The sequence below is a fragment of the Bufo bufo genome, chromosome 1 (assembly GCF_905171765.1).
Source record: "Bufo bufo chromosome 1, aBufBuf1.1, whole genome shotgun sequence".
Taxonomy (NCBI): Eukaryota; Metazoa; Chordata; class Amphibia; order Anura; family Bufonidae; genus Bufo; species Bufo bufo.
The window spans coordinates 813530731-813542067 of NC_053389.1; the positions used below are offsets into that span (position 1 = coordinate 813530731).

General features: G+C 45.4%; 1 protein-coding gene across 1 annotated transcript; it reads right to left on the reverse strand.

Annotated features, from left to right (window-relative positions):
- Window positions 1–874: 874 nt before the first annotated feature.
- Window positions 875–6013, reverse strand: LOC120986591 (zona pellucida sperm-binding protein 3-like). The gene is made up of 8 exons (XM_040415254.1): window positions 5522–6013; window positions 4572–4690; window positions 3331–3434; window positions 3084–3261; window positions 2895–3015; window positions 1437–1528; window positions 1189–1322; window positions 875–1104 (listed from the first exon to the last, which is right to left on the reverse strand). The coding sequence occupies exons 1-8, from the start codon at window positions 6011–6013 to the stop codon at window positions 875–877; spliced, it is 1470 nt and encodes a 489-aa protein (XP_040271188.1).
- Window positions 6014–11337: the final 5324 nt, after the last annotated feature.

The following is an 11337-nucleotide window of genomic DNA, read 5'->3' on the forward strand; positions in this document are numbered from 1 at the left end:
CCTAGGATTCAGGTCTAGTGGCCTGAGGCCTAAGATAGTGAATAGCAGATATTAAGCTATAAGCACCATGTCCTGCTGAAAGATTTGCACTGTCCAACTGTCAAGCAGTTGTGTGGGCCTCAAGACCACCACTGGACGTAAGAACGCAGTCCAGCCAAGAACACAGCATGCCACAGCTGAGCCAGCAGTCTTGTCAGAATTCGCATAGCAGTCAATGGAAAAGTATGCACTTCAAGTCAGGATCTTCTTTGAAGGTGAAACCCACACCAGACATTTAAGGGCACATATTATTGCTATGCCATGGGAAAATCCATATGTCCCAACCTGAGAATCACAAATAACTCCAGTTTCTCTATTTGGATCTTTACAAAATAGTCATTTAAGGCTGGTAAATGTCATTGTTGGGGGGGGTAATTTCCAGATTATAGATCCTCTGATTATTAGTAGGTCCAGAACATAAGGCTTAGGCATCAACCACTAATTTTTAGATGCATCTGTATAATGATCGGCAACCTCATTCACATCTCTGCATCATGCAGACCTGCTTTTATGACCTGATCAATATTAACAGTCTGAAGCTAAAGCAATTTTAGCCTCCAGAGAGCAGCTTCCAATTCTTATTCTGCTCCTGAGAAGTGTGAGCTATGAACCACCCTCAGTTCTATATAGATGTGCCCATACCATACTTCCATGTGACCCACAGAAATTCCTCCATATAGCCCCATAGTACTCATGTATATAGCACAAGCAGATGGTCCGTGTTGCTGGACCATGCATGAAGTTATGGGTCCCATGAAGCCAATCCCATACAACCATTGGTACCATCAATTGAGACAAAGACGCAAGTAACATTTTACCCATTTTTATTTCTTGACTATTTGTGAGACAGTTTTTTCAGAAGACATTTTGCAGCCACAATAAGAGTCACAGCAACAACTACTGAAGTGACTGAGCCCATGGCCACCAGCACCCACAACTGCAGAGGTTCTTCTACACCCATTCTGGAAGCTTGGGAAATTCCTTCTTTGGAGACCTGGTTAGGCTTAGATCCAGTCACTAGAAGAGGGCCCAGTCTGGCCAGAGTGTATTTCTCTAGATGAGAACCTAGTGGAAGAATTAGCAACACCCATTTTCAAATACCTTCACATTTATAGAAGCTTTAGGAGACGTTTTGAATAAAGAACTCACCAACATCTCTCTTCCCAACTCCTCTTGACCTGGCAGGTTGTGGGCCCCATGCTGTTCTCCGGCTGCCAACTGTAGCACAGTTCCCAGTGTTGCAGCACTGGCAGTTCGCACTGGGGCCTTCCACAGGTGACCAACTGTAAGAGCAAGAAAAGTGTCAACCATTGAGAGAACATCCATTGTTATCCAAGACCCCATCTAGGGTTGTGTAGTCATCTAACTGAAGACACTCAGATGTGGAAAGGTTTTACCTGCTGGTAGCCTTGTTGTAGGAGCAGGCCTTGTTCATTGGATCAGGGGTCTGGTTCATGTCAGCAGCTCTCAGGTGACAGGTTATGTAGATCTAAGACACCACAATTACAGTTTATAGCTCATGAGAAATAATTTACATTCATAATCTTGGACAGCTGGAAAAGTTACCCTCAGGGCCAATACTAGAAAGGATTAGGTTTCCCATATGGGTTATTCTGTTTCAATAGTTTTTATTGAGACTCATTTCAAACCGTTAACGTACAATAGTGTCAAGCAGAATACCATTATAATCAGGCAAAGGAGAATATAAATTCCAATACATTTACTCCATTAAAGGGAATCTGTCACCAAAATTTGACGTTACACATTGCTTACATGGCACTCTTGCTCAAGTACCAATGGTTCCTTTGTTAGACTGTCAGCCGAAAAACATTTAATCCATATGTAGATGAGGACTGGCAAGTGTCCAGGGGCCGTGCTTGTGATGTAGGTGCCAGGCCACTGCCTTTCCCATATTACTACTCCCCAACCTCTTGCTTGTCCTGCAAGTCTGTTTTGTCACCGATGCCCATTGTGGGGAGTAGCATCAATAAATCAAGTGCGCATGCGCCGTGTGAAACCAGCGGGCATGCCCAGGCCGGTGGCGAACTGCCATGTGCAGGTTCTCGGCCGGTACTGGGGATGACGCAACAGACTTGGGGTACTTTCACACTTGAAGCAGAGGATTCCGGCAGGCAGTTCTGTCGCCGGAACTGGATCCTGATCAGTCTGACAAATGCTGGATCCATCTCTCCGGTGTCATCCTGCATTTTCTCACATGTTGTGGTCCAAGCATGTGCAGACCGCAAAAACAGATCTGTTTTGCCGGAACACTCGGGGCTGGATCCGGCATCAATGCACGGGAAAAAATGCTGGATCTGGCATTCCAGTAAGTGTTCTGGAATTTGGGACGGAGATAAAACCGCAGCATGCTGCAGTATTATCTCAGTCCTGAAAAGGCAAAAAGACTGACCTGAAGACATCCTGAATGGATTACTCTCCATTCAGAATGCATTAGGATAAAACTCAGTTCTTTGCTGGTATTGAGCCCTTAGGACAGAAAAGAATAACGCTAGTGTGAAAGTACTCTTACATGGCGGGACAAGCAATGTGAAAGGCAGAGCGGCCTGGGCACCTATGAGCCCTCATTTGCATATGGGTTGAACATAATTTCAGCTGGTGAAAGTCACAACAAAAGAACAAAGGTACCAATGGCACTTGTGCTACAGTGCCATGTAAGCAGTGTGTAACATCCAATTTTGGCAGCAGACTCTTTAATGTTAAAAGTGCAGGTTAGAACAGTGGCCAGTTGTGTGCTTTCAACCCCAATTAGTGGGGTGAAAACAAGGATGCTAAAGACAGGTACAAAAAGTTAATTGCTTGGCATTCAGGGTCATACTACCAACTCTAGTCCTTACCATAGAAAGGTCACTGTTAATGAACCTGAAGGCATCAACTGTGAATCGAAGCTTATTAGCTTCAGGTCTTGGAGAACCAAAGGCTGAAGAGGAATCTCCTAGCATCCCATCGATCAAGCACCTGTAGGAGATATTTATTTCAGTGAAAATGCCCTTGAATTAACAGTAAAAACAAAAACAGAGACTCACCCATTATAAGCAATAATGTCATAGTAAGGATTAGAGGTCTCATCTGGAGTAAGGGTGGCAACACAGCTATCAACAAACAGCATCATCGGGACGTGGTTCTCTATGTCCACAAAGGCCTCTATGTAGAAAATCTCACCAAGCTGGTAGACCAGTGATTGACGAGGAGCACTCCAGTCCTCTACAGACAAAATAAGGCTATTAGTACAAGACAAGAGACTACGCACCCCTCTACTGGAAGAAGTCTTACCAGTCATGAGAGTCAAGGAGAAAGACAACCTTTCTTCTGAGCTCACTGTGGTGCTGAAGGGAGCCCATGTAGGCTTGATGGCATTGCTGCTTACATTGCCAAATCTGGAAGAGTAGAGAAATGAAAGGATAACTGTACATGATTGGAAGTAAATGACAGCTTTCCATAATCATCCCATGTGTCCACATGTGGCATGTGGCACCGCAGTTTAGCCCTATTCACTATAGAGCTGAGCCAATGGACAGCAGGTGATTTTTGGAAGTAAGCAGCCATGGTTGTAATGGTGGACAAGCCCTTTGAGAGGTTGACAGTAAAGTATCTTGTCAACCATATGGTAAATTAGCTAAGCGGACACTTATGGCATTAAGGCCTTAGGGGTGTTCCAGCCATGTAAGGTGTTGCAGCGCTTTTAACTGAAGTTACGACCCCCTGACCAGTCCTGCTCTACTTACACCAAAGAGTTTTATGGTTGCTGACCTATTTTTTTTTGCCTTGAGTCCTCCAGCCAAGTCCTATTCAAAGAGGGCCTGTCTACTCCTCAGACTTGTTTTAGTAACCATTTCCCAGGTCAGAACATTTCTGAAGTGTCTTGTTAGTTAAAGTCCCCCCCACCCCCATTTTTCCTACTATTGAATTGCTGGCAGTTCACAATAAAAGCCAATCTGGGTGTCCCTGCATAGTGACTGGCAGCACCAATAGAATTAGTGTAAGACACCCCAAAACTGAAGACTGAGACCTTTATGGCATACTGCTAACTTCCATTAGAAAAAAGGAACAGTTAAGGTTCTCCAGAATTACTACATGGAGTGTAAGTAGTTGGTAAAACAGACATGCCAGGAGAGGAGACAGCTCCAATCCTCACTAGTATTGACAGAGCAAGAGGGGAATGTTTGTCAAGATCCCTTTCAGAGTCATCATGAACCTTGAAGAGGAGCAGGATGATTAATGCAATAATTAGGATGGGGCTACATGGACAGTACAGCTGCTATACTCATTACATGGCCAAATATCACAGTACTGATACTACAGAACATTGCTTCATAATGTAAGTAGAATCAAGCTGCGACTGTCCCAGTCAGATCCAGCAGGACGGGACTGTCTTATGGCTAGTTGAGGCAAACAGTCTCAATGTGACCACATTCAACTACCATCTAGCTTAACTTGAAAGTCCTGGTAGACATTTCACCACTGGAAGACTCTAGAAGACACAGCTATAGAAGCCACTATTGGTACAGACTTACCGTGGGTAGTAACACCAGATGGGAACCACTGCAGGATTGGACCTGATGATGGGCACATTGGGGGAGGTGGTGGGGTTGTAAGACAAGTTGATCTTGTAGATAAGCATATCTGAAGTCATCTTGAGGAGATAAAGAGCCACAATAAGGTTAGTCTCCACTCAAAGCAACAAAAAAAATAAAAGCTCAACCAAATCAGTGGGAAAATTTAGTAAGAACTGGCCACCCTATAAGATAAAGAGAAACTTGTCAAAGCAGTGGGTCAAGTACACTGCAAGGCTAGAAATGGACAACTGGTTAGATTGTGTTATGAAAGTCCATGATTGCGTCAAAAGATCATGACACCATAGAATACCGGCTAAATCTAGCCAACATTCCTGGGCACAAGCTGTAGAAAGGGTTAATGTACCTCAAAGAAACCAGATCTATGTCCACAACAAGAGATGAGCGAATTTCAGGTTATGAAACCGATTCACGCTTTATTTACTGGTAAAAGGGGAATTGTGTTATGGATTTCATTACAACGGACCATAACGCATTTCCATGACAGAATGCCTTTAGAGACATTCCATCATAATAGAAGTCTATGGCCTGCAAAAAGGATCCATCCCGTTTCAGTTATGCAGGAGAGGACCCCCCTGCAGAACAGGGACGGATCCGTTTTGCAGCCCATAGACATCTATAACTGAAAGCATAACAGAATGCCTTTAGAGGCATTAAGTCATAAAAAAAAAATTGCATTATGGTCCATGGTAGTAGAATCCATAACACAATTCACCTATTTCCAGTAAAAGCAAACAAATATTTCAAAATATGAAATTTGCTCATCTCTATCCACAACCATTTCAATATAGTGAAAAGGACCTAAAAGGGTTTTCATGATAAACACAGTAATTGTTGCCCAGTGCATATTTGTCTACTATTAAGAGACCATTAGTCCTCCACCAACTTACCTCTAGGTTGCTTCCACATTCTTGAAGAGCAATTTGAAAGAATACAGTAGTATCTGAAGCCTGAGAGCTAGCTGTGCAGGTCCCAAGGACCAGGTCTGAAGGATTCACCAGCCTACCATTACCATAGAAGTCTCTCTCTACAGTCACCACCATACTGTCCTCAGCACACTGCACACTGACAGGGGATGAGGGATTCAGCATAGTCGGTGGGGGCTGTGTAAGCTGTCGGGACTGATAACCTACTCCAGGATACATCCGACCCCATCCAGACACAGGAGCAGATCCTCTTACAGACCCAATACCAGAAACTGGAGGCAAAGGATTTCTCCTAGGAGAACCTACTGCAGATACAGTTCTAGAAGATCCCCATCCAGGCTGATAATTCCTCCACCGAGTGTCTGGCTGGCGCCTGTGTCTAACCAAGGCACTGCTAAAGCCTGACCCATAGACGAGAACCACAAGCAGCCAACTCCACCTAATCCCTAACAACATCCTGACTACAGGAGAAGTCACACCAGGAAGGAGTGGAGGGAGGAGATCTTTATACCTCTCCCATCACATGGTCATCACTTCACCTGACCCTTCATTATACTCAGCTGGACACCATCCACACCTGATGAGGACATGGCAATGCAGAGTCCAGTGGTGGAGTTCATAAGGGATTTGTGTTCATTTCTTGGGTGTAATAATTCATTAGGGTTCATGCACACGGCCGTCGTTGTTTTGCGCTTTCTGTTTTTCATGGATCCGTTGTTCCGTATTTGAGTATTTTTTTTCCTCTCTGATTTAAGTCCTCTTCCATTCCGTTATTCCACAAAACATATCTGTATGGTTTCCTTATGCGACCCGTTTTTTGCGGATCGGAAACGGAAACAGTAACTTAATCACCAAACACATGAGCAATATGGGCTGGGCATAGCATTTCTACAGTATGGATCCGCGAAATACGGATGACATACAGATGTGTTCCGTGTGAGTTCCGTATTTTTTGCGGACCCATTGACTTGAATGGGGCCTCGGATTGTGATTTGCGGACAATAATAGGAGATGCACTAATTTTGCGGAACGGAAATACGGAAACAGAATGCACACGAAGTACCTTCCATTGTTTTTGCGGACCCATTTAAGTAAATGGTTCCTCACACGCAAAAAAATGGAACGGAGGCGGAAAGAAAATAAGTTTGTTTGCATGAACCCTAAGGGCTGTTTCACACGAGCGAGTTCATTGCGGCAATCGCGCTCCGTCTGTGAGTGTGATCCTCCGCTCTTGGACTCGCTCGTGTGAAACAGCCCTTAGGGTGAGTTCACATCACCGTTTAGCTTTCTGTCCTTCTGATCCGTCAGAAGAAGAGAGAGAAAAAAAAACAGGATCCTGTAAAAAAAAAAAAAACGGATCCTGTTGCATCAGTTTTTTGCTACATGCACACGAACGTTGTTTGTTTCCGTGTCCGTTCCGTTTTTTTGCCCCGCAAAAAAAAATAGAACATGTCCTATTCTTGTCCGTTTTAGGCATTGTTACAATGGATCCGTTAAAAAAAAAAGGGATGGAAACGGATGTCATCCGTTTTTGTTTGCGGATCCGCAAATTGCGGACGGGAAAACACATACGGTCGTGTGCATGTAGCCTTAATCTGTTTTGAGATCTGTTTTTTTAGACGGATACAATAGTACTGCATGCAGGACGTTTTTCCCCCGTCTGGACGAACAAGGCGCAAGTGCCTCCTAAACAGGCGCAGAATCAGTTGGTAAATGAGACTTAAAAAATAAGACTGTCGGAAACCGCTTTTTTACTCCTGAAAACAGGCGCAGACACGATAGTAAATGTGCCCCGCTGACTGTGTGAATAAGGCAATACACTGGGCTCTTAAAAAGTCATGAGTTGCCATGGCGTTGCAATGCTGTTTTTGCATTATTTTCTCGCACTGGCGGTTTTGCGCCATGTACAATTGGGAGTCGTAGAGACCAGGACGGGAACCTGGATCCCAGCAACTTTACTAACTTTAGAAAAAATACTACTTCTCCACTTTTTTTCATTCAACTCCTGGTTTCGGATTCAAAAACCGCATCAAAAAGCCGGAACGTGTGTCCGCACCCTTAGGGAGTGGAGCGGTTTTTCTCGCCATGTGCACGACTCTTCATAAATTAGACAAGTCTTACAGCAGCGCAGGAGGGGCATCTAAGACCGGCGTAAAATGCTGGTCCTAGTAAATGACCCCCATTCTCTATTTCTTCTCAGTTATGTATCCAGGGGCAGGCTGGTCATAGATCCTACAGGAAAATGTATCAGTGGGCTGATGACCAAGGGGCCGCCCAAGCAGCACTGTGGTAATTGGTTCTGCTGGGGCAGTATATTGTGCTGCACTGTGGTATCTGGTTCTGCTGGGGGCAGTATATTGTGCTGCACTGTGGTAATTGGTTCTGCTGGGGCAGTATATTGTGCTGCACTGTGGTATCTGGTTCTGCTGGGGCAGTATATTATGCTGCACTGTGATATTTGGTTCTGCTGGGGCAGTATATTGTGCTGCACTGTGGTATTTGGTTCTGCTGGGGCAGTATATTGTGCTGCACTGTTGTATCTGGTTCTGCTGGGGCAGTATATTGTGCTGCACTGTGGTATCTGGTTCTGCTGGGGCAGTATATTGTGCTGCACTGTGGTGTTTGGTTCTGCTGGGGAAGTATATTGTGCTGCACTGTGGTATTTTGTTCTGCTGGGGCAGTATATTGTGCTGCACTGTGATATTTGGTTCTGCTGGGGCAGTATAATGTGCTGCACTGCGATATTTGGTTCTGCTGGGGCAGTATATTGTGCTGCACTGTGGTATTTTGTTCTGCTGGGGCAGTATATTGTGCTGCACTGCGATATTTGGTTCTGCTGGGGCAGTATATTGTGCTGCACTGTGGTATTTTGTTCTGCTGGGGCAGTATATTGTGCTGCATTGTGGTGTTTGGTTCTGCTGGGGCAGTATATTGTGCTGCACTGTGGTATCTGGTTCTGCTGGGGCAGTATATTGTGCTGTACTGTGGTGTTTGGTTCTGCTGTGGCAGTATATTGTGCTGCACTGTGGTATTTGGTTCTGCTGGGGCAGTATATTGTGCTGTACTGTGGTGTTTGGTTCTGCTGTGGCAGTATATTGTGCTGCACTGTGGTATTTGGTTCTGCTGGGGCAGTATATTGTGCTGCACTGTGGTATTTTGTTCTGCTGGGGCAGTATATTGTGCTGCATTGTGGTGTTTGGTTCTGCTGGGGCAGTATATTGTGCTGCACTGTGGTATTTGGTTCTGCTGGGGCAGTATATTGTGCTGCACTGTGGTATTTGGTTCTGCTGGGGCAGTATATTGTGCTGCCCTGTGGTATCTGGTTCTGCTGGGGCAGTATATTGTGCTGCATTGTGGTGTTTGGTTCTGCTGGGGCAGTATATTGTGCTGCACTGTGGTATCTGGTTCTGCTGGGGCAGTATATTGTGCTGTACTGTGGTGTTTGGTTCTGCTGTGGCAGTATATTGTGCTGCACTGTGATGTTTGGTTCTGCTGGGGCAGTATATTGTGCTGCACTGTGGTGTTTGGTTCTGCTGGGGCAGTATATTGTGCTGCACTGTGGTGTTTGGTTCTGCTGGGGCAGTATATTGTGCTGCACTGTGGTATTTGGTTCTGCTGGGGCAGTATATTGTGCTGCACTGTGGTATTTGGTTCTGCTGGGGCAGTATATTGTGCTGCACTGTGGTATTTGGTTCTGCTGGGGCAGTATATTGTGCTGCACTGTGGTATCTGGTTCTGCTGTTGCAGTATATTGTGCTGCACTGTGGTATTTGGTTCTGCTGGGGCAGTATATTGTTCTGCACTGTGGTATTTGGTTCTGCTGGGGCAGTATATTGTGCTGCACTGTGGTATCTGGTTCTGCTGGGGCAGTATATTGTGCTGCACTGTGGTATTTGGTTCTGCTGGGGCAGTATATTGTGCTGCACTGTGGTATTTGGTTCTGCTGGGGCAGTATATTGTGCTGCACTGTGGTGTTTGGTTCTGCTGGGGCAGTATATTGTGCTGCACTGTGGTATCTGGTTCTGCTGGGGCAGTATATTGTGCTGCACTGTGGTATCTGGTTCTGCTGGGGCAGTATATTGTGCTGCACTGTGGTATCTGGTTCTGCTGGGGCAGTATATTGTGCTGCACTGTGGTATTTGGTTCTGCTGGGGCAGTATATTGTGCTGCACTGTGGTATTTGGTTCTGCTGGGGCAGTATATTGTGCTGCACTGTGGTATCTGGTTCTGCTGGGGCAGTATATTGTGCTGCACTGTGGTATCTGGTTCTGCTGGGGCAGTATATTGTGCTGCACTGTGGTATCTGGTTCTGCTGGGGCAGTATATTGTGCTGCACTGTGGTATTTGGTTCTGCTGGAGCAGTATATTGTGCTGCACTGTGGTATTTGGTTCTGCTGGGGCAGTATATTGTGCTGCACTGTGGTATCTGGTTCTGCTGGGGCAGTATATTGTGCTGCACTGTGGTATCTGGTTCTGCTGGGGCAGTATATTGTGCTGCACTGTGGAGCCTGGACCTATAAAAAGCCTCACGAGACGTCGGACTTAGAGAATTTCCCCTCCGTGCAGCCCTTACATACGGGTCTCTGTACAGTATTTAAACCAAGTTTTGAACGAAGCGCGATTCGCCCAACCCTCGTCATCAGTGTTAACGTCTTAGGAAAACCCTTTTAACGCGACTTAATCCTCATTCACATGTCACTGTTCCATGTACGTGTTCTGTACCTGTTCTCCAGCACACGTCCCCCATACATTTTATTGTGTGTATTCACACATCAGTGTTTTTAGCACGGATCCTGCTGGATTTTGTCACGGATCCATTACGCCCATTATAGTCTGTGTCCGTGAAAACCACGGATCCAACACGGATGCCATCCGTGTTTCATGGATCACTAGGAAGAGATGTTTGGAAAATTATTTTTCAGCTGTGCTATGTCAGTGAAACACGGAAGACACACGGACAGCAAAAAAACGGACACCTAGACTAGAAATGAGCGAATCGAATCCCACAAAGTGAAATTCAATGCGAATTTCAGGATAAATTTGATTCGCCTAGAATCCGAATTTCCTCATGCCTCCATTTGCTCGCGACAGCTTGCCAGCCTCTATCTTACTTGAAGATCTCGGCCGAAAACCCATGCGGCGCGAGATTACATCATTACGCCAGACAGATTTCTGCCAAGATCTTCAAGCAAGATGGCGGCGGCAGACCCGTCGCAAGCAAATGGAGGCGGTAAGTTTGATCTAATTTTTTTTATTGTTAAAAACACTTAGTAAAATTACACTCAGATGCGCAATCATGTATGAACGCGACATCTGAGGGGTGCAATGACGGGGGGGGCGGCGCTATCGCAGCTACGACATCTTCACGGAGGCATCACTGACCACCTCTTCACGGATTTGAGTATGAACACGGATGTGTCAATGAGGCTTTAGGTGTATAAAAAGTTTACTAAGCGATGATAAAATGTATACGTACAAAAGATAACACAAAGAGTAAAGTCACCAAAGCCGTGAACAGATGAGCGAGCTCCCGATTGACCCGTCCCCTTCATGGTAACATATCTGCTTAACTAAAATGGTGGCTGCATGTGTTCGAAAGTGACAGACATTGTAGGGGAGACAATCCCAGGAACGCGACATCACCCATAAGGCCTCATGCACACGAACGTTGTTGTGTTCCGTGTCCGTTGTTCCGTTTTTCGTGATTTTCTGCGGACCCATTGACTTTCAATGCACCGTTTTTGTCATCCGTGATCCGTGGTTCAAGTCCGTCAAAAAAA

Bases quoted from the DNA above. Each gene is read 5' to 3' on its own strand.
- LOC120986591 (XM_040415254.1), bottom strand. From the start codon at position 6,013: ATGTTGTTAGGGATTAGGTGGAGTTGGCTGCTTGTGGTTCTCGTCTAT. The intron at 4,691-5,521 runs GTAAGTTGGTGG...TATCTCCTCAAG, and splicing joins AATGTGGAAGCAACCTAGAG to ATGACTTCAGATATGCTTAT. The intron at 3,262-3,330 runs GTAAGACTTCTT...TTTTGTCTGTAG, and splicing joins CTCCTTGACTCTCATGACTG to AGGACTGGAGTGCTCCTCGT.